At 35.7% G+C, this 24728-nt stretch overlaps 1 protein-coding gene across 11 annotated transcripts in view; it reads right to left on the reverse strand.

Annotated features, from left to right (window-relative positions):
• FCHO2 (FCH and mu domain containing endocytic adaptor 2) overlaps window positions 1-24728 on the reverse strand; it is an 82239-nt gene that overhangs the window by 39574 nt on the left and 17937 nt on the right. For all 11 annotated transcript variants that reach the window (XR_004354392.1, XR_004354393.1, XR_004354391.1 and 8 more), the window contains exons 6-10: window positions 22401-22505; window positions 19610-19708; window positions 17172-17268; window positions 2809-2853; window positions 1016-1088 (exon numbers count right to left, since the gene is read on the reverse strand). Coding sequence is in view for 8 of the 11 variants with exons in the window: in XM_032674853.1 (XP_032530744.1) it covers window positions 1016-1088; window positions 2809-2853; window positions 17172-17268; window positions 19610-19708; window positions 22401-22505 (419 nt within the window). In the remaining 3 variants the exon portion in view is untranslated. The remainder of the gene's footprint in view (window positions 1-1015; window positions 1089-2808; window positions 2854-17171; window positions 17269-19609; window positions 19709-22400; window positions 22506-24728) is intronic.

Genomic DNA, 24728 nt, shown 5'->3' on the forward strand with positions numbered 1-24728 from the left:
CCTATGTCATTTATTTGCAATTTTCTAGTTCATTTAGAAGTCATGGAATAATGTAGAAATCTCTGTAAAAGCCCATGTCACATGTTACATAGAGGTTGATATCATGCCATCATAGCTTTTTCTTTCTGCCCTCAGAATCTATTCATTTTTGTAGAAATAAAATTCTATTAGCACTTGCTTTCCTAGGTCATGAACTTTTCAGCATTATGTAAAAAAAACTAAGGCTGGTAAAATACTTTTTAAAAGTAATTTTAAAAAGTATGTATGCAGATGTTGCCTCTGAGAATATTTCTATACTGCTAAGTTTGTCAAATTTTAAGCTATTTTCTGTTAAGTTAATTCATTGAGGAAACATATGTAGAAATTGTGAAAAAAATACATCGAAATACAGTAACCATAATTACTAATACAGACACTGTGACCAATCCATCTCAGAACTATTATTCAAACTCACTTTCTGGAAAGTTTAACTCCTGGCAGACAGAGCACATGCAAAGAATATGGCAAAAGGTATATCTGGGATATCAGTCCTGAGCTAGATTGACAGTCTTTGATCAGGGAGTGTGCTCATGATGTATTGCAAAAACATTCAAGGATTTTTCTCTCCTTCAATACTATATACTATATATTCTTCTGATGGAAGAATAACTGAAAGCTTCAATTCTGCACACACGGACATCCAGTACTTTTACCACGCACAGAGTTACTATTTCGTTAGCAGTACACATGCAAATTACATTATCTACAACACTCAAATATAGGAGAAGGGAAAACTATTTACCAACGCACAGGAAAGAATGCAACTTGACTAGACTACTATGAATGTACTTAAGTTATTTCCTTAAAATCCTTGGTTACAAAAATTGTAAATAGTTATGATTTTTTCATATTCATTGCATTCCTTTAAATTGCAGTTATAAACCTGTTTTTTTCGGTTAAACATCAGCTGATTTTTACTCCCATGCTTTTACTAGTTTTCATATAAGACACAGCTTCAGGATGGAAATATACTTACACAGATTCAGTATCTTTTTCTTTTTTCATTATTCCTGATAAACCAAAAGGCTTCCTCTTCCGTGGTTTTATTCCTACAGAAAAAACACTTTTCATTTAAAGATCAAGGAGATAAATACATGTTTAGTACTGTCAAACACTGGCATATCAATGCCAATGTTTTAAATGCTGCCTCAGTTGTTATAAAAATTTAACAGTGAAGACAGGTATGGAGCAAAACTAAGGGAACATTGTTACAATTTGTTTTAATTAACATACCAATCAAAAAATAAAATCTAAATACAGTTCACATTAATAATAACCTAGGTTCCTATAAAACTGATTTGCATCTCCAAGTTGGGTATGAAGCCTGTGGTTTTTTGATTGACAAGAGGTGCATTGGCAATTTTGAGGAACAGGACTCTGCTCAAAGAAACTCAACAGGAGCTATTGGTCCAGGCGATCCTGAATAGCCAAGGCACTTGGATAGAAACAGAACGTTGCCTTCCTCAGCTACTGCAGTTCAATACCCTGTTGTTATTTCCTCGCATGTTCCCAGCAGCTGCAAGACCCTGTCTTTCCTCAAAAGTAGGATCCTGGTCCTTATAAAAAGGAGATTGTCTCTTGGATTTCCACCTGATGCTGAGCTCATGATTTCCCAGTGCTGTAGCCAGCTCTAAGACTGGTTCTCACTGAGTCTGGAAGCATGGTTCCCCTCTGTTGTTTCTTTCCTGCTTTTAGCACTGGATACATATAGCTACAGTACTGAAAAAAGTTTGCTTTCATTCCCATTTAATGTACTAAAATTAAAATACATTTAAATATTCCATCAGACTTACTGTCACATCTGCTTCTCACAGCGTTTGCTTAAGCAAAGTGGACTGCCAAACAAAATGACTACATGCAAGCATCTGATCCAACTATAGTCTACAATTTTGTTTCAATGTATGATACTACTGAGAGCATGCTTTTGAGCAGAATAGTGGAAATAATTTGGTTTCCAAAATTTAACAACTGACAATTCAAGCACTTTATTATATTCCCCTTCATAGTAATACGTTACACAGTGCGTAAGTGCAGTCTCTCCCCTCTCTTAAATGTTCAGGGTTCAATAACTCAAAACTTCTCAAATCAGTTAGCTGTAGAGTCAGTCATATATACAGAGGCACATCAGTTGCTCCAAGATTATTTTTAAATGTCCAGGCTTTATTTTATTTTCTTTCTGTGCCTCATGCAGTCCAAAACAATGGCAAACAAAGTATGAGAGTAATTTCTGAATACAGATGCTCTCTGCTTCAGTCAAGAGATTTTAAGACTCAGCTGCAACTTTGGCAACATAAAAGTTTTTATATGCTACAGTTATACTGTCAACTCCTCTGTCTCACAAGTAAATACATAGCTTATGGACATAAAGCAGTTCTTAATCACTTAAAACAATCCCCTAAGCAAAATAAGCTATGGCAACAAAGAAAGACTTTGCAACCATAACACTACATTAGACTTGGTATAACTAACATGGTAACAATGGGAAGAGCCTGGGCCATGTTTTGACACTTGTAAATTAAGTTACAACACAGTCATAAATGAATTAAATCCAAACCTCTGCAAAGACAGGGCTTAGCCAAAATATACTTGATATAAACACTCAAATTCTCTGACATTTGTGCATTAGTCTTATTGTCACTGTATTTTGTTTCCCAAAAGGAAAACTGCTTTTCAGACTACTGGAGAACTTCAAAGTTATACAGATTCACACACTGAGTACCCTTTGCTTCACAGCATTCTCATGTAAATAACTATGCCATGGCAACTCACCTTCAACTACACTGGATGTGTTGCATTCTTCGAATTCAATAGGGCCTTAAAGAAATGGCAATGAAGATAAACATTAGGTCAAATTTAATCTATTTTAATGACTATTAATATTTCCTGAAAATCTCAAGATAATCTAACTAAAAATTTAGGTGGCAACTGAAAAGCACAATTACCATGCCAGTGGCCAAAGAGACTACAAAATCACACATTTAAAGCAATATTTTGACTCTTTCATACTGAAAAATTGAAATACTAGCACCCTTCATCTAAATACAGTTCAATTACCTATGCTATTAGAACCACATGAAACATCTAACTGGTGTCCTTTTCTCATTCAAAATTGCATCTATAATGCAGTATTAGTGTAAGGTTTTACATTTATCCTCTTTTAATGAACAAGAGTTGTATAAAGAAAAATAAAAAGGAGAAAAGCATAGCTATAGCCTTAATTTTGATATTCACACTTTTGCTAAATCTGCATTGCTAGTTCTAGTGTTTCCTCTCCACAGCCAATTACCTACACAGTTAAAAGTGGCATATAGAACCTTAAACACAGAAATAAAGGAGATAAACTTTAAAAAAAATAATCATTAAGTCTCAACAGGACCAAAAAAAAGCAGGGAACACTAGCTAATTTCTGTATCTAAATAAATTCATTAAATTACAGTTGACACAAGGTGACAGTCAACTGCAATTGCAAAGTGATGTCCTAACCCTCATTCATTCAGTTTGGTCATTTCTAGAATTTATTAGAGTCACTTCAAGGAGAAAATGTGCAGAAAAAGGCCTGAATTTCCATAGAACCTTGTTCAGGAAATGGCAGAATCATACCAGCACTTGTGGAAGTGCAAAAAAAACCAGAGAGCTCACAGAGGTAGGCACCTTTTCCTCCACCCATGTTGAAGTAGTTTGCAGCTGTACCCACAGAAGAAAAAGTTTAGCATGTTAGTACTGTGCTACAGGGGTTATTACTTACCTTTCTGTAATCATTTTGAGGGCATGCACACAAGTTTATATACAGAGAAACTACAGATAAGACGGGGGAAAAACAGTTCTAACGACTTTTTTCTTTAATTAAAGCAGGCTCAAAGTATTGACTTGTATTTATTGTAACTAAGACTATGCCTGCAAAAATTTCCCAGTCAGTAAAAGGAGACCTGTAAAAAGAGTGCTTGTAAAACTAGCAGCAGGATGAGAATCTGGGACTAGAACCTATCAATAGCCCATTTATCATAATAAAATTGTTTGGCCTCCAAATGATGCTCTTGAAAGCAGAATATGAAAAGACAAATCTCAAATTGCAGTCTCAACACCCCTTTAAATTTCAATTATTAAATAATTTCAAATGCAAGACTAATTATTCAATATAACAAGACAAGATGCAAATTCCTAACAGTTCTCTCAGTCTCTTATACATTGTAAATACATGGGCATTTTAAGCTGGTTTTCCAATCCCTTTGCCTTTGCTCTCCACTAAATTCACAGTAAACCCAAATCACCATGCTCCAAAAATCAGCAAACTTGGGTATCTTGCAAAACAAAACACAGAAAAAAAATCCAGAAAAACTGTTTCAGAGAACTGTACATGTCTACATCTTGACACTGATTTCATAAACATTTTATTTTGCAAATTTAAACTCTATTGTTCAATAGATACTAAGCAAGAAATTCAGAAAAATGCCATAAAACATAGAAGCTGAAGAACAAATCCATTACTTCTTCAGCACTACTTTTCAGATAGCACATTTTTCATCACTTTGCAAATGATTTAGCTACTTCTGTTTCTTGCTTCTATACATATTCCCATTTGGCTGGGAAAAGAAAAAAAAAAGCCATCCCAACCACAAACACTCATGTCCAAAACAAAAGGAAAAAAAATCTGTAAACAACTGAGATTTAAACATATTTTTAGAGGAATAAACTATTCAAGCTTTTTCAGAATTCCATCTTCTCCTTTACCCTTTCCAGCTACTAAGACTGATCCCCAGACTATTAAGACCTTTACGCTAAGGATTAAAATAAATATTAAAGGCTCGTGTAATAGCTCATCCTTATTCAGATCAGTACCTTTACCTTTCACTTCTAAAATAAGCAGAAAGTAAAGAATTTCTTCAACAACACATCCAACTTCCTCTGTTTTGCCCATTACACCTGCCTAAAATGCTTCTGAACATGGGTTTTTTACAGCTTGATAAACTTTAATTTGAATACACATTCATCCTTAGTACAGAAACACACAGATATCACATGAATCAGTTAAAATCCAAAAACATCTTTTGATCCTAACTTACTTTTCCTACTTAATTCGAATTTACATAGGGACCTTCTTGCTTTGGAATCCCAGAAGTTCATGCCAGTAGCTCTCTCTGATTAATCCACAAACAAAATCCACAAAAAATTAAGTTCAGCATTTTCCTCCGATGTCCAAAGCTGGTTTTGTAAAGTTTGTATTTAATACATCCCCACCAATATAACACATGTTGCATTATTTGCTTACATCAAAGGCAAATTCACAGTTCGCCTGTTGAATGGAGCAGAGCAGAATGAAATTTTTAGCAGTTTTTAATTTTAAAAGTTTTTTCCTGTGCCTTCAGATCTCCCAACAGTTCTGCTTCCTATATGCCTGCCATAAAAAGTACCATATTTTGCCTTTGGTGTAGCATTTTTAAATCAAAATAACATTACAGAAATAGACATTTTATGTGGCACTCTATAGTGAACCAATTCAGAAAACAGGGCAGCTGTGAGGAGCTTTCAGTAGCCTTCATAACAGCTGGAGTGTCCTGTGGACAGATGTCTTTGTGTCCAAAGAAGCAATAATACTGTATGCCCAGCCAGAATTGTGTGTTGTGACCACACTGTCCTCTGCTAGAACCAGTTGCAGTCTCCTAGCCAGCCAAGAGGCCCTAGGCATACATACTACTATGGGAGCATAGCACCAATAACGAACTCAGATGGTTTCTTAAGAAGTTCCCTCTGCCTTGCCCACTGTCCTTGTGTATATGGAAATAAAGGCATCTGCACTAGCACTTGAAAAAAATCCAAACAAACAACTCAACTCAGAAAGCTTTCTTCTCTGAAGCACCATAACGTCTACCTTTCTGATTCCTTAATCATTAGCTGCTACAGTTAAAAATTACCAGTGGGCTGGTATTAACTTCGGATGCAAGTAAACAGATTCACTGTCCATTGCAACATCCAAAGAAAGAAAAGCAGTTGCTTCAAACACTTCAGAAGTAGAGCTGAAGTTGAGGACTTATCAAAGTCCATGCCACATGGTAGCCCAAGGCACTGAAAGGACTACCTAGATGTTGCCATACTGCAATGCAGGTGATAATGCTGACACTAATGCTCTTCAGCAGTATTGCAGGCAAATCACTGAAATTTCCTTTGCTCTTTTTCTCATAACAAGAAAACAACATGAATTGAGAAGGAAGACTGTTCTCAAGCATTCATATGAACACAAAAGCAAATACTAAAATTAAAGCAGTACTGTAAAAATCAAAAAGACATTTGAAGACTCTCATCAGAGTAAGTAAAATGTTACAGTGGAGATCTAGTCCAATCCTTGCAAAAGTCTCTGATTTAACCTTCTGTTGCATGGATAGTTCCAGGCTCAAGACAACTTTTAAAGTCTGGTCTGTTGTTACATTGATCTGTTACATTATTGGTAACTACAGCTTAAACATCTCAAATACCTCTACATAGACTTGCATGTATCTGATACTGTAGAACAGAAAAAAAAAATAAATATGGTGCATAAATGAAGGTTAGCCTTTATAACAGAAAGAGATCTGAGTATCTAGTGGGATTTCAGTTGCTTAAGAATACATACCTAGCTATCAGGATGCTAATGAAAATTTAGTATTTTGCAAAAGGAGCAGGCTCCAAAAATTAGTAAGCTCCTCTAACTGTATGTAAACATTCCCACCAAGCATCACCCTAAAGCATTTTCCAAGGCAAGCTGCACTGAGTTTTTGAATGCCACAGCATTCTACAAGCTGGGACAAATAAGGACACAAAGAAAAGGCAAATGGATGGTGGTTTCACAAATACATAAGGCAGACAGCTGCTATTTGACAAGAGACTGAAGCAAATACATCAGGACTGGGTCAGTCCTGAGGCTCTTGAAAATAAGGAAGCTTTGGTTTGCTTGAACAGAAAAGGCAAAAGGTAATTTGAATAAACGGAAGATTTTCATTTTAGTTAATCCCATAACTTACAATAAGTGACAACAGCATAAATAAAGAACCAGTGAGTCTGCAGCTCAGGATGCATCTCCTAGACTGTTCAGTAACTATATGTATTGTTTCTCCTGTTACAAGTGGCACGTGATATGTGGACTTTCATGCCACTAAAGGCAAAGTATATGGCTAGCAATAAGGAGATACTGTTCTTATTGAAAGACAAATGGAGAAAATGTAATTGCACTGTAAATTATATTACCGTATCTCCTACATATTTAGTCCACATCTATGGGAACAGTATTTTCAGAGTATACACAAGGCAACTATAGACACTACTATTTAATACTTTCTTAATTTATCTACAGTGACACTAATTATCTTGAGGACAGCCAAAAAACAGTTACAAAACCTCTCTGTAAAATCTAGATAAAGGTTTTCCAGTCTATCTGTAATACTCTCATACAAGACCTGTGTGAGAGAGACACTGGGATAATGTTTTGCTCAGGTCAAAATAATAAAAAAATTTGCCTTTCCTCAACAGAGAGGAAAAAAAAGGTTTTACTGTTTGGATTCTTAAATAAACAAGTCAAATACAAAAGTCAATTACTATTACTAGGAAGGAAAACATAATATTATGTCATACCCTGAAAAAGTGCCCCCAGTAAGTATATTAATGAACTGGAAAATCCTGCAGAGCTAAAAAGGTGAACAAATCAAGAAGTCAACAAATCAAATAAAAACTGCTTTACATTTGCATCTGCTTTTGAAAATTGTCTCCTTTCTGTTTTTTTGGGCGTATGCATGACAGAAAGAAACATTATCCCACCAAAGCTTATATTAGTATTAACTGCATTTAATTTTCAGTAACTGCAAGCATTCAGACACTCAACGCCCCCTCCAAAACTGCCCTTCCCTGCAACCTGAGGAATCAGTTTACACACATGCATGCACACATATAAACATTAACATATCTGTTTCAAGCAAAAGCTTTAAAAAGCACTGTCTAAATCTGTACCTGTAGTTACATTCACAATAAAAAAACATATTCTTGTTTTTGATAAAAACACAAGTTTGTCTCTGAGTGTAAGTCATGCATGAAAGCAGGATAATTTTTTTTTAAACTGCATATGCTTCGCATGCTGCTTCAAATGGCAAAGCTTTGCGTGCCTGGCTCAGTGCCAATTGACAGCTCAGCTGGATATCAATGCACATTCTGACCCCCCTTGCAGCGTGTCACTTCTGAATTGTTTCCGCAGTAGAAAGTTTATTCAACCTCTCTCTCAAATTCAGTGGACCGACCATCATTCTGCTATTTAATCATAGCAGAACAGGTTATTTTTCTGACAGCACTAAAGCCAGACAGCAATTCCTAATGAACAGCTTGATACAAGTGGAATTTCGACTGTTTTAGCCTCAATTAATTCTGCTGTCAAAACAAATGACTGCTTTTAGTGTTTAGATGTCAAGCTGCATCACAAAGGTCAATTTTGTAGGTACACAAACATATAAGCAATCTTTTTCTTGCTATCATCTGATCCTGTGACATGTTAAGCAAAAAATTTCAAGCTTTCAAATTTAGAAGCCAGCAAGCCAAAATATATTGTCTCAACATCCCCGCTTCTAATACTAACTTCAATTTTTATTGCCTGTCCAAAAATAAGAAGCAATTTTATAAAATGACAAAGAGAATTTTATTTTTCCCAGAGAAAGGACTTCTTATTTTACATATAAAAAAGAAGAAACAAAACCAAATTCAAGCATATCTTATTTGTAGGAATGCAGACTAAAGATGAATGGCTATTATCTTTGAGGTAAATAACATATATGTGATATATCTATCATGCTAGTACCAGACTGTCACAGGCAAATGTTAGTTTATGGATTTGGTCACTTCTTCTTTACAAAAAGAGGATAAGGAACAGAAAATAAAACTGGTCTGTTAACCTGTCAGTCTGAGGGAAAACATTGAAATAATATTGGTAAAACCATATCCTTTAACCTAATCCTATAAATACAGTTCCACTACAACAACAAATTTTCAACTGCTTAGGACTATATATCAACCTAGCTGCTATATAGCCTCTAGAGATGCTGAAGGTTTGACCAAATCCTTCTTTTTAAAAAAAAAAAAAAATCATGTTGAAAAGATAAAATTATAGCATGGTGATAGTATTCATATATATATATATATATATATATAAAGGCAGAAGTGATAGTGGCATCAGAAATAACAACTATTATCACTATCAACACATGTAGCACTTTCAGGGAGCATCTACTAAACAAGCAATCAATTCTAACCCTGATTCTGTTACTAGGCTTCCAGCCCTGCACCCAGTTCACTGGATCAAAGGAAACATTCGTCTCAGGCTTTTCTCATACTCTGGGTACAATGGTGCTGTGAATACAGCAAGTACACTGTACTCAAGGGACAGTATTTCTGTGTGGCTTACAGAGCAAAAACAAAGCAGGAAAGGATCATAATCTGAGTAGCCTTAAAATAATTACTATCAATCAAGATGTTTTTCAACAGTGAGGAGAGACCAGATTTTTTTTCTCTAAAATAAAAAAGGTGGCAAACATCAGTTCCAAAGTATTTTTTATTGCTCTGATAACACAAGAATTTTCAAGAGACAGGAAACATGTACCAAATGCAACGGTTCAAGTTAGAGGTCCAACTAGACTGCAACACTGGAAATTTCAGCTATGATCTGTGAAAGCATGAAGTCTGTGAGCAGCAAAATAATGTCAGCTAATACACCAATCTACAGACTGTTACACTTCCAGTCCCCTTCCTTATCCTCTTCTACTCTTGCTTTTTCTTCAACTTCATATTTCCTTTCTGACTGCATAAAAAACAGATGCGAGATATGGCTGGTTTTAACTATTCACAAACTAAGTGGTTGGTCAACATACACAATACATACAAACACACACTAAGCTGTCTGCTGGCTCTCCAAACAAGTAGCTTACAACTCTTAACTGGCTTTCCCTAATATGATATTACTAGTTTGGGTCCTTTTTCTCTCTAGCAAACTCCTCACTATTATAATTTCTTTGAAACTTCTACTTTTCCATCAAATTGAGTTAAAAGTAGCAAAATCTTTTGAAAATTATAGAGGGTGTTTGGAAAAAATACTAAGAAGAGTAGAATTGCATAATTCTAGTCTAGAAATATAAGTATCTGTAACAAATGGCCCTGCCTGACTGCATGGTGCATGATTCAGCTGCTGAAGGCAGACCATGCAAGTACGCAGTGATGAAAGAAATGCACAGACACATTCAAGTACTTTTCAGCTAAGATTTTGGAACACTAGACATTGTAAATATGTAAAGTTATAGCCTACATCTTTAAAGACCACTTCAGAGAAGCATGTCTTTTGTAACAGTCACACATTCTCCCCGTAAACTAAGAGGGCACATTTTCTTACTGCAATTCTGAACTTAAACTCATGAAATTGTCAGACTTTAATATGTTTAATGTGACCCTAAAGAGCAAAAACAGGCTGGTGTATTTTATAGTATCCAGAATTTTTCAGATAGAAAAATCTTTTTTCATTTGGTAAAAAAAAGAACATTTCCTATCTTAAAAGAAAAATAAATAAGTTAATAATAAATAAGTTAATAATTGCAAACCTCTCCCTAAATATTAATTGCATACAATGTTATATTACTTTCTGTAACTGAAGTACAGGCCTTATTTACTTTGCTAGCATCTCAGCATGTTATTTCTATTTTCAGGTGTTTTAAAACTCTTCAATATTTTTTTATCACAGTAGAAGCTATCCTGCATACTACTGCATTTTCTGAGGACTACCACCTAATTAATATATTCTTCCTACTTAAGGTACTGAAATGGACATTGCTTTGCTCCTCCAGTCCCATAAAACTATTAGTGTCAGGCTGCAACTGATTTGTTTGTTTGTAGCAAGAAAATTCAAGTGGATCCTAAAGTACTTCATCTTACCGAGTGTTTCAGATCACTGAAACATCAGTGATCTGAAAGGCCAGCTTTTGCTCTGTTGTATCTAGAGATGTTGTCTAAGATATTTTTATCAATGGTACTAGCCTTCCACTTGCATTAAGAGACTTTTCAGTAAAACTTGTACATTTATAGCTGTCCAGACCACCACCACCATTTAAAAATCAATAAATTGCAACCTAAAACTTAGATATATGTGATTATTAAAAATCTATTCTGGCAGATGAGACTTCTTAAAGTCCACAGAAGTTTTAGCAGGTTTGTTGGTTATGAAGGGACCCAATTTTTGCAAGCAAAAAAAAAAAAAAATAGACATTGAGGACAGAAATTAAGACCAATTTATTGGTACAGCTTTTAAGTTTGCAGCTCCTCATTGAAAACACCTCTACAGCACAGGACCCTTAAAGGTTCTTTTATCTACCTTAAGCCCAGCTTCTCATACAAATTCTCTAAGATACCCACATCTAATTTCTTCCATTAACTTCTGAGATACAGCAATGCTCTGCCTTCCTTTACAAAGACTACTGTCCTGAATCCCTTAGATACTATCAGTGTTGATAAACTAAGCTCATTCCTCAGTCAGCCTTCTGTGTAGAATTAGGTGTGGACACAGGCTTTGAGAAATTGTGCTAGCACTTCAGGCTATTTGGCATCTAATCACAAGTGTCAGCAGAACTAAAATATTCACAATATTTACAGAAAATATAAAGAAAATCATTTATAACAACATAAAATAAATACTTGCTTTGTTACACTTCCTTGTGGAAAAGAAGCTCAAAGACATCCTGCAGAGGTGTTCAAAAGTCATTATTAATGATTTTCAGTGTTTATTTCCATATATTTGTTGCTGTTTAGTGTCTTAGAAAAGTATTTTTATAAGTGCTATAAACTACTATGTTATGAAACAAATCCACGGAAATAATAAATGCCACACCTAGCACTGTTTCAAGTCTTTCTTTCAAAGCAGAGTTCATTATTCAAGCAGAAAAAAAACTAGTAGATTTAATCAAAGCAAGCTTCAATACTCCCTGCCCCTGTTTTGCCATTCAAGCTCTGGGAAAGGACTAACTTATTTCTAAAATTTTTTAGGAGTAATACAGTTATTATTAACCCTCTTTTCCCCCCCTGCTTTATCTTATTCACCTGGTATACTTCTTCATTAGATAGAAAACATGTAGTTTAACACAACACACTAACTAAACAGGAATATTAACATGGAGTGAGCACAACTGTGCATTAACACGATTAGCACTACCTTCCAGTTGTGGTGCAGCTCATTTTGACACTTGCATTTGCTATGGAAAAAACACATAAGCGATACCTTTCATGCACATTCAGGACTAAAATGCTCACATAAGCAATTACAAAATGCATGTCATAAATTTACACGAATCTTTGCACTAACCTCTCATCACTGCTAACAGACAGCCACATAAAATGTTATTCTAATCAAATAATCAATGATTCAGCTGACTTCAATGAATCAAAAATCAGTTGAATTAAAGCCTCAGTAAAATTTGATTTTTAAATGTTTACTAAATTGAAGCTTACTGTTTCATGATTCTGCTAACAGGCAGAGCTCCCACAAGTGTGTGGGGACAGTATTGGGACAGACATTGTTTAACATGTGTCAGTGACACAGTCAGTGGGAGCACCCTCAGCAAGTTGCGATGACACCAAGCTGTGTGGTGAGGTCGACACGCTGGAGGGTAGGAATGCCACGTAGAGGGAACTGGACAGGCTGGAGAGATGGGCCTGTGCAAACCACGTAAAGTTCAACAAGGCCAAGTGCAAGGTCCTGGGGCAGGGTAATCCCGAGCACAAATACAGGCTGGGCAGAGAATGGATTGCAAGCAGCCTTGGGGGAGAAAGATTTCAGAGGGTTTGTTGGGTCAACATGACCCAACGATATACACTCACAGAAGGCCAACTGTATCCTGGGCTGCATCACAAAAAGGTTGAAGAAGATTCTCCCCCTCTACTCTGCTCTCATGAAACCCCACCTGGAGTACTGCATCCAGATCTGGGGTTCTCAGCACAAGAAAGACAATATCTCATTGAAATGAGTCCAGAGGAGGGTCACTAAGTTGATCAGAGGTCTGGAGAACCTGTCCTATGAGGAAAGGCTGAGAGAGTTGGGGTTGTTCATCTTGAAGAAGAGAAAGCTCCAGAGACATCTTAGAGCAGCCTGTCAGAACCTAAAAGGGGCCTGCAAGAAAGCTGGACAGGGACTTTTCACAGGCGCATGTAGTGACAGGAAGGGGGGAATGGCCTTAAACTGAAGGAGAGTAGGTTTAGATTAGATATTAGAATGAAATTCTTTACTGTGAGGGTGCTGAGACACTGGAATGGGTTGCCCAGAAAAGTTTTGGATGCCTCATCCCTGAAAGTGTTCAAGGTCAGGCTGGATGGAGCCTTCTGAGTGAACTGTGTAGCAGGCAAAAACTAATAAGGAACAAACACACACATTTAGCTCTCCATACATAAGAAGAGGACATAGTAATTCAGTAACTAAAATTAAAAAAATATTCATGATCAACTATACCTTCATAGGCATTGACTAATCTCTTAAGAGACATTTGATATTATTTTGACAATTTCAGACATAAAATCTAAGAAAAACATGAGCTTGAATTTCATACCAGTCTCTATGCCTTGTGGCATCAACTTTGCACACTAGAGCAAACCAATTTTTAAAGAGATTATTATAGGATTAAGTATATAGAGCTAGAGCTCATTGATATGTCATTAATCTGGAATAGGATTATTCTGGTATCATCTCCATTATTGACTTATTGAACATATAAATTGGGTGGAAGAGAAGTAGAGCAGGCATTTTCTGCCATGCATTAAATGAATTTTCCGAGGAACATGAAGCAACAGACTTCCAGGCTATCACAAACAGAAAACTGATTCGGCAGAAGCGGCAACAAGTTTTGATGAACAATGCATGACCATGTGAGTGACAAAAGCATCTTCCAATTGATGGTATCAAACCTGCTATTAGACCTAACAGTAGGAGCACAGCATAGTCATAGAGTAACCTAGGTTGGAAAGGATTTAGAGATCTTCTAGTCCAACCTGCTCAAAATGAGTAGAGACATCTACTCTAGGACAGAATGACTTCCCTAGACCTGTTGCCTACACTGCTTTTGATGCAGCCCAGGATACAATTGGCTTTCTGGGCTGTGAGTACTCATTGTTGGGTCATGTCCAGCCTCTCATCCACCAGCAGCCCCAAGTCCTTCTCAGCAGGGCTGCTCTTGATCTGCTCACCCTGTATTGATACCAGGGTTTGTCTGACCCAGGTGGAGCACCATGCACTTGGTCTTGTTAAACCTCATGAGGATCACATGGGCCTGCTTCTTGAGCTTGTCCTGGTTCCTCTGCATGCTGGAGACAGTTCACAAAACACAGTAAATTCTGATCTGAAGCCTTACTGGTCCTGCAGCTCTCTTCCTGTTTTTCAATGTTTTATATTAAGTGACCTTTTTTTCAGCTAAAATTAAAGATTTGCAGCTCTATGTATGTGGTTTGGGTTTTGTTGTTCTGTTTTGGTTTTTCGTTTTACACTGAATGGAAGTCAGAAAACAAATAAGAAATATAACTTAAATACTGTGTTACTAAAGCCAGTAAATTCTAAACTGATTGAAAAAAAAATTAAAACAAATTCATAAGAAGTACATTATAAAGCTGACTAGATAAGTTATTTAGGTAGCAGTTCAGAAAGAGCTATTGTAAAGAAGTTCCTGAGTGAATTAAAAAATGCTCACAAAGTATGACTGCTTGAAAGAAATTTTATTTGTACGACAAAAACTTAAAACTCTAGACGTCCCTGTGTATTGCAGGTGATGGAAGTTAGCCACCAGAGGGAGCCCATATAGCCTGGTACAAGGACATCACTGTACAGATATTTCAGATAAGCAATAAACTTTACTGTGAATGGTTTGTAGTCTACATAATAAAACAGTCCTTCTCAGTACTTCATTTCAGCTTCATTCTTATTTTTACAGATATAAATAAAACCAAGTGAACTCTGCTATGAAGAACTATAACCATATCTAGAATATGCTGAAATAAACTAAAATACTCTATACATTACCTCGTTATTTTGTTTGAAAATATCCACCATCTAACTTACCATGGTAACCTACAAATAACATGGATGAGAGAAGACCTGGGGAATTTTGAAGTGTTGCCTTCAAACAGATTTAGGACTGGAATTATAAGAAACAGTGACATCTATAAGACATTTTTGCTGCATTTGTTTTGCATGCCAAGTCAGTATAATTTTTTACACTAAATATTTAGATTTATCTGAGGAGTCATCTCCTTCTCCAGCCTATTTAAAAAATACATCTCACAGACTTCCAACATTTGCCTTATGACATAAAATATCTTTCTACCATGAAAAGTTCTCAAATAGAAATAAGTGAGGTTTTAATCAAGAAAAAGCAGTCCTTAACACAGTGGATGTTTTCATTTGATCCTTAGAAGGCTGATACCTCACTCTACCTTCCACGTCGTTGTAACTGTCAAAGTTCTATGATTCTAAGTTAATAAAATAAATATAACAGAAGTAGAAACTATAATTAACATCACTACTAGTCCGTGTTTCTAGTCTCTGACACTTCTTATGAATTTGTCTTCCTTTGCTGCTGAATTTAACTGTGCTTTCCCTCTGCACCATGACCGCTTTACAAAACTGATATCAATACAATAATTTAATCCTGTAAAAGAAAATTCAAGGTGCATATATTTACACACTAAATGTGTTATCCTTCCTTAGAATACTTTGCTTATTCCTTAGAATACATTTGATGAAGTTTTTACAGAGAATACAAATAGGATTTGAAGAACACTACAAAGCAGCAAATACGTACAAAAGGTATATAACTTCTCCATAAAATTAAAAAGTGTTACTTTTCTTACAATTACTATTTTGTCTAGCAAAAGCCACAAAAATAATGTGGATGACTTGAAGTGCACCACGCTTTAGAATGTAACCCTGGCAGGTCTTTGTAACCCTGGCAGTCAGAATCCTGAATAGATGGAGATCCCTAGCCATCCCATGACATGTCAGCAACAGCTAATCAAAGAGGTCTGAACACTGAATTTTCATGTGTCTTTGTCCTGATTTCAGAACAACTGAACTTGAAACTCTGACATTCATACATTTTCTTTCTTAATCTTTACTGAAAAGTTGCAAAATACACAGGAAGCTTTCAGAAATCATTCCACATACCATCTTACTGCAGCCTACTACAACCATTAGTGGAACAGAGAAGGAATATGAAACCATATTACATTAAAAACACCTCACAGACACATTGCAAGATACCTAGTAATCATATTTAACAATTTACTATAATTTTTCATGATCTACGTTAGTCTGCACGTTCTTGCTCTGAAAAAAAAAATAAATCTTTCTGAGCCTACACTAGAAGACAGAGATGTTAGTAAGGACTCCCAGTGCTGAAGAAAACAGCTAAGAGGTACTAATTCCTGTATTCACACACCTAGTGACTGTTTCACGGCAAATATTAAAAGCGACACTAGGTATGCAGTACTGTGAGCCTGCTTTATGATGCCAGGCCAGGGAAGTCTTATACACCATACCCAACCAGCATTACCTTCAGAAAGTAGTACTCAATTTGCTGCTTAGTGAAGAAACAATATATATTATTGTATATTAAAATATATATTTTATAAAAAATATACTATATATCTATTAAAATGTTAATCTTGTAAGCTAACCAAACTGATACAACTGTTTCAACAGATCAGTAAGCAGCTGTATAGACATCTCCTCTGAATATATTAATAAATTTCTAATAAATAAAGATTTGAAGTGTAATTTGTGCAGAAACACTTAGGAGACAACACACAGTTTGTACAAGGAACTACAGTTGCCTGACAAATTTCACTGATGTACCAAGAAACAGTATAGTTTAGTAGTATAAATCTACAAATTACCAAGTTTTATGAACACAAATACCACGTACACATAATAAATTCTGCTATCAATTTCTATGAATCATTTAATATCAAAGGTAATGAATACTAAGAACTTGAAACTGCAAATACATTAAAAATATTGCACATTAAAAAGCACGTGTTTGACCTTTCACGGAGAGTGGAAATTTCCAGTTTTAAAGCTAACTTTTCCTATTCTGTTAGTTTTAATCTCTTACCAGGTCTTTCCTTCCCAGTTCCTTTTGACTCAGCAAATTTCTGTATTAAACTCTCAACTGTAGTATTTGTCATGTTATTAATAAACTCTTCATGCACCTTCAAAAGAAAAAAAAAATAATGCAATTAATTTTAAAAATTAGTTTTCTCTGTAGTTAAGGTTCAAAATACTTTCCTCCAAAATATATTACAGGACTTAAGAGACATCAACAGATATTTTAACAAGGAAATCCCTACTTTACTTTAGTATTAGCAAGTGTGGATACAACACAGACTAAAAATGGAATGTCAGGTCTAGCTTTTACTTCTTCCATCTAAAAAACTTGTGTATATATAGTTTTCTGAATTTGTCGGCAACATGTCGCACTACAATGTCAGGAAAACAAGAAGTTTCTTAAGCCAGCACCAGTTAAGGGTGTGAACAGTTACTACTAATTATCACAGCTCCCACCTGCTTAAGTAAAAGCATTACTGTTGTAATGTTTTCGGTCTGACAAACAACAACATGTTGTTGATAGGTTTTTCCAACGAAGCAGTATGTGTATATGCTTTATGCTTTTGAAATACATATGTCATGGTTTGAGATAGCCCAAAATCCAATTCCCTAGCTCCATCCCCCTCCCACATCTCAACCCAATGTGAGATGGGTTTTTCCAGACAAAACACAACCAGATTCAAAGTGGGGAAAAGGGAATATATTACAATGACTATACAAATAAATACTACAATACATTATACACACGACTACAACTATCTCTACCATGACATAAGTATTTACAATGGATCAGATCTCTTCTCCCCTCCAAATAAAAGTCCAGGAGGGAAAGAAGGACAGATCCCTTCCAGTCTCTCAGGGCAGCAGCTTCTTCAGAGTAGCAGTCACTAAGCAGCAGCATCTTCTAAGGCAGCAGGTTCTCTCTCTCTCTTCTGTTTCTTGCAGCAGCTGATAGCTGGATCTCTGCCAGCACACACGAGGGAGGTATCCCCCTCGGCCACTCGTCTCTCCAAACGAGTGGTCTTCCGTGGGCTTCGTCACCCCAGACAAAGGTCGTATCACCACGTCATATCACGAAGCACAGGGGGGTCTTCCTGACGGTCTGGTATCTCCAGGAGATTCAAGCTCCTTGCAGGGCCTCTGTGCCCTGTCTCAGGCTGCGAGCTTCTTTGTAGCTTGCAGCAAGGGAGGGCCCTCAAAGCCAACCTCCCACACTCTGTCCTGGCTGAGCTCTCAGGACAACCGAGCTTCTCAGCTCCTCTCTGCAGTGCATGTTGCACTTCAAGGCTCTTTCAAGTAAGAGTCTATCAACTTCCTCCTTCCAGGAGGTCTCAAAGGAGTTTTGGGGGGTCTGGTATCAGTTCTTACCCCCAAGAACTCTGTAGAACTCAGCTGCTGACTCTCTTTCCCTCAGGTCTCCTTCCAGGAGTCCCTTCTCTGGTGCTGCATGTCTTTGTTGCTTCTTCGGTTCAGTTCTTATCTGTCTTGGCTCTCTGCCACCGTTTCTCCGGTCAGTGCTGGCTGCTGCTCTGCGCCCATGGAGAAAAACATCTCCCGGCATAACTACAGGCACCTAGCCCAGCATTATGCTGTTCCAGGTCCCCACAGGCCCCAGCTGGGGCTGGGGGCCAAAGCCCCCCTGTGGGGCTCAGAGCCCCTTCCTCGTGGCTCACAACATGGCCACCTTCTTCTCCCTCAAACTACAACTCTTCTCTTCCGTTTGGTTGTGGTATGTTTACATTTTCGCAGGAGCGCTCATTGGACAGAATTTCAAAGCTTCCAGAGGTTTCCACCCCTTGGGGTCTACCACTTTTCTTATCCTCTGGGGGAAAACAAAGTCCAAACCACTACAACATAGCATGACCCTTGTGATGACTGTTCACTAGCAGAAAACCTCAGTGCTGAAGAAAATAGTGACTCTAAGTGTATGCAAATAAAAAGACACTTCAAAAAAAATCTAAAAAAATAGAACTGCTTATAACGATTATTAACCAAACCAACTTATATCCAAACAAAAGAAGATACTATATAAGTTTTTCTTACTAAAGATCTTTTGCTCATAAAAGTCCAGGTGTATAAAAAAATTCGGAAACTTTTCCAAGTGATCTAATTTCTAGTTTTAATCAAAGAAGCAGTATCCTGATTATGTGTGAAATGAGTGCTAATTCAATATCTAGGGAGCATCAATTAGAAATACACTAATATTTCTTCAAATTGTCATAATATCTTGTTTTCCATTAAGACAATATTCAGACTTATCCTGTAAATTTTGTGACACTGAACTTACAAATTCAGCAGGAAGTCATGGAAATTTGAGCTTATTTGAATTTCCATAATTTGAAAAATGTAATTGCCACAAACAGAGTAAGAAATATTCCATTTAATAGTTAAGAAAAATATATAGCATAATCCAAACAAACAAAAAAAAGTTAGTATAAAAGTTACCTCTCCGATTTGTATATGAATTTCTTTTATAGTATTTGACAATGATTCTATAATCTCTTTCATACGAAGAAGGTGTGTTTCTTCAATGTCTTGAAATTTCTGCAAACCGATAAGAGCAATTAGTCATAACAAAGATTTTTTTAAAGACTAAACTTTTTACTTTAATAATTAAATACACTAAATGGAAAAAACCCCAAACAAATAACTTTTTTTTCCCTTCCAGATCTTTACCGACTACAACATTTAAGAATATTGTAAATACTTAAGAATAATTATTTAAGAATACTTAAGTAAGGAGCAGAATTTAGAGTCATGAAATAATGCACTTTAAAAAGCAACATATCCTTTTAGAACCATTACTGAGGTTTTTTTACTTAATCTTTGAACTTTCGTCTAATCTTTATTTTCAAAAAAATCTGGCTCATTTCCACCAAAAGAAAATAGGTTTAGGGGGTGTTCAAATAACCCCTCTTTTCTCCATTACTGACCAGTCTTTTTTTTTTTTCACCTACACTAAGAAATCTTATTTCTGGATATGTTTTGCACTTCCTTTTTAGTACTTTCTCCTCCTCCTCAGAAATACACATATGCTTTCTCATTTTCTAGTTAATTATACATCCTTTCCTTCCTTAAATATGATTAGTTTGTTTGAATTTTAAACTCATCACATACAATTTTTGCAATTTGTTCCATTTTACTCAGGCTTCCAGCTGACAGCCATTTTAAAATCACTTCCAAATTTCTCAATGGTTCCTTCCTGGCCAAAAATCAGAACTAAAAATGTCCTCATCCTCCCCAACGGTCAACCATAATTGTCTGGAAATTTTTGTTTACTTCTGCTCTTTCCTAGTTCTCTGCCTATTTCTGTAACTTCCCTTTCAAGTGTGTCCAAACTTTGGAGCACCACTTAATCCTCTCTCCAATTTGCACAGGGTTCCCTAAAGATCATTTCTCCCCATTTCACACCTCCTGCTACTCTGATTCACAAATACAACTCTGTCCAGATAAGACAAATATCCGTAACTTCTAAACCCTCAATCTTCTGCCATACTTACATACCTCTCTAGCCATCAATCGGGCAGACTAAAATTATTTTATTTTTCTCCAGCAGCCTTCCTCTTAAATACAGAGGATATGGTTATCCTCTGTAGCCTGTGCTATGATGTTACTCTTGTACTGATTGCCTTATTATGTAAACTATCTCTGGTCTAACATCTGCTCTCAGTCACAGGGGTGTCAAGACATGTATACAATGTGTTCTTTAAACTCTTCTCCTTAAAGCACATGAAAACAGTTGTCCATACAGACACATATTTTTTGTCTGTTAGTGGAAAGCATCCCCCCAATTGTTTTCTTCCTTCTTTTTTATTGTTCTATAATTCAGATTTAAAGTCTCTGAAGTGTAGCCATCTTGAATAAAGCTAGGTATTATAATATAATCCCATAATTCTTATCACAGGTATAATCACTAGCCAAATTGTTTACTTTCCCTTTAGAAAGGTCAATTTTAAAAAGATGTACTGAAACGGATCTATAATGTTAATAACCCAACAAATACATGACACTGCTTAGTGCTTTAAGCTACAATACAAATGAAAAATCATCATCAGAATCTTTAGCTGTCCAACTCAGTATACACCATTTATTCAAGCACTACATCTTTTTTTATAAACATGTATATTTTCCTGTAAACTTACAGTGTTTTTTAAAATGCATTCTTACTTATTCTTGACATTTATTCATATGCAGGCTGCTCAACAGCAAAATTATCAAAATTCAACTCTACCCAGTTCTAAAAAAGGTAGAGGACTTTCAAAGAATACACCATTTTCAACTATTTGATCCTTTCCAGTAATTGCCTGAGCTACATGATTTTAAAAAAACCCTCCAGCAAAGTGGAAGATCTGGCAAGTAAGACAACATGTTTTCTTAGCAACTGCATAGCAAGTGCATAACAATACTGTAGATGTACTCAAAAACGTCCCTCCACATGAGGAATTTCTAAATTTCTAAACAACAAATTTCAATTTCTAAACAACAATGAATTGTGTTTTCCTACTTCTTCAATCACAATAAACCTTTCCATATTTATCACAGCAATAACTCGTAAATCAAGACTGAAATCAAAACTTGCAGAATGGCAATTTTCATTTCCAATATGGACAGATGTGGAAAGTTTACAAATGTCCAATATAACATTAAGTGAAAATTTAATCCTTAAGTAAAAGGATTGCTACAATTAAGGAACTAAGCACATTTAGACAAGTTTGGTTTAAAATGTAGCAAGGAATGGCACATGCAATGATACAGAGAACTTGATATTCTCTGGAACACAGACTGAGTCTTAAAAATTCCTAGAAACTTTAACAGATGTAAGGGCTTTCCAAAATCTCAGGTAAACCCTGGGAAGACACTTTAACAAGCTGTAATTAAACTGTTTTGATGGAAAAGCCACAATGTATCTCAATATTAAAACTTCTATGAATGATTTCTGGGTGCCCAGCAATTTAGAGGATTTCCCACAAAATCACAATGCATCTACAATACGTCCAGAAGTTCCTTTTGCTTTCTTCCTAAAATTTCTTCAAAAAGTCTTTCTTGAGCTAGTGCTCAACTGTGTCATTCAAGGACAGTGCTATCACAACCACCATAGTCAGTGTCTGTCTTTCAAACAAATCTATTTCCAAATTAATCACTTTTTCAAAAACTTTGATTTCTGATGGCTTCAGAGATGAAACAGTCTATAGACATTAGCCTATTTCAAAGGTAACTGAATTAATATAACGCCTACCTGTGCTGTTTCTGTCATTTTCACTTCAAAATCAGTTTTAAACGCAGCGTACTTCTCCACATATAGTTTATAGGTATCTGTAGCTTTTTTTGTTTTAACTGCTGCCTGTAGATCAGTACAAAAAGTGCCAAATGTCACACATATGGTCTGAGCCAAGGTTTTCACAGTCATTATTAAAAGACAGCCTAGGATGATCCCTAAAAATTATCCAGGGACATATCAAAACAGGGAAGTGTCATAAAAAAATTTTATCACCAAATAACTCATATTCAAGCTATTAGAGATTTCTATTTAGAACTACCATAAACCACATAAAAAAAAAAATCTAAAAAAGCTGTTAGGTCATTTAAATCCCTTCCACTTATCTTATTTGGAAATCGAATTCTTATTGCTGACAATAACTCATTAGCTCTGTCAAACATTTACAACAAATTTATATTTGCAACAGCAAAACAGGAATAGTTTGGAATATAGAACAACAAGTTATATGTGCAATTCTGAAAGAGTCGATGGTAAAAAAACCGAGATGGTGCAATTCTCTTAGAAAAAAAGGAAGAAACTGAAAAGTAAAAGAGTTACATCAACGGATTAAGAGGCGTTATCAATGGATTAACAGACACATGAAAGTGAAACTAATGCAGAACACACTGATAATCAGATTTATGCAGGTTAGTGTTATTTATAATAGTCCTTGTGGGATTTATAATTGTTTTTTCATTATTTGTTGCTAATAAACCAAAATCATCTTTCTGGGAGTTAAATAGAAGACAAAAAACAAAACACAGGAGAATCTCAGTATTACATGGAGAACAAAACTGAATGAAGTGACTGATCGTGGTAGAGAAAAAGTTATTTTCAAAGTCTACAGCATGATGAACGAGATGAAGCCTTTCAAACCTTTGATATTCTATTTCCAAGTTAAATGCCAATGAAAATAAAAATAATTTTGAACATCATTTTTCCCCCCTAAGCTTTGTTAAATGTGCCTACTTTATCTCATTGAAATTTCCCATCAGCTGTAAATCAAAAGTACTCCTGAATTGTTAATAACATCAATAAAGACAGCTGTATATTCACCATTTGTTCCAGTTCTGAGTAGCCCTCTTCCCCTTTCCAATTAATTTCATCTGTCTTACAGTAAAAACAGAAACTATTTTTTACTTGCAATGAGTTGTAAAGCTGATCATTATCCCTAACATTCAAATGAATTAATAGAAAGATGCCCTCTGGCAATAGAGAGATTGATTCTGCAATTTCCAAGAGAAAAATAACAGAAAATCATGAGTAACAATATAGCATTAGCACTTGTTCACCTGCAGAAACATAACCAAGACTTCAAAGGAACAGGAAACAAAGCTACAGTTTCACTTTTCCAGTTACAAAGCAAGTTTAAGCAGATCTTAAGTCATATAGTCATGTACACTCAGCATAAAAAGGGCTGAAAACAGTTCATGAAAGAAGAACATGGCATTAAAATGGAGCATGACAGGTTGTATTAAACCCATCAGTCAATCATCTTGAATTTTACTTCATGATTCTCACTCTTATACATTCACACAGGGGAATCACGAAGAAGCATACAGTCCTATCCTGTTTCCCAAATGCCATTTACTGTGATAAAAGTAAAAGGTGCTCCATGAAATCTTGTTTTTAAAACTGATTAAGACTGCTTTGCAGTAAGATCATTCCAAATATAACCATTGAAAAGGAAGGAAATGCTAAGTTAAAAGACTTAAAAAAAAAGGGTTTTCTGGTAAAGCATTATGTAACTGAACCCAATGTGCAAGGGATTTTGACAAAACAAAAACATTCTCCATCTCCTATCATGTTTAACGATGAGCAGAATCTGAGTATTAATGCTGAAAAGCGTTTAAAAAACTAACTACTCAGCAGGACAGACAAAATGACAAAACACATGAACACTGATTAGCAACTAATGTCTCCTGAAAACAGGATGTGACTGTTCTCAGGTGCAGCAATTGCTAGAACCGTGTTTAGCAAATTTACAGTAAGTGAAAGAAAAGGATCAGTCAAGAATTTTTTGTTAAGTCACTATATATAGAGAAGTTCACATGTCAGAGAACAACAGGAAATCATTACACAACTTAATATTAACTTTCAGCTGCAGATACCTCCTCAGATTCTTCAGTAAAGTATCTCTCCAAACATTTGGCTTTGTATACTGGTATAGATCCCTTGTTTTCTTATAAAGCAGTTATTGTGTGGTTTTGATAGAAAATAGATTTATTACATTAAGCACAACATGAAAACTATTTTCTATCAAAGAAAAAATAAATGAATACAATCTTTAGTCACCCTGTTTATGAA

Source organism: Chiroxiphia lanceolata, chromosome Z, assembly GCF_009829145.1.
Source record: "Chiroxiphia lanceolata isolate bChiLan1 chromosome Z, bChiLan1.pri, whole genome shotgun sequence".
NCBI classification, from domain to species: domain Eukaryota; kingdom Metazoa; phylum Chordata; class Aves; order Passeriformes; family Pipridae; genus Chiroxiphia; species Chiroxiphia lanceolata.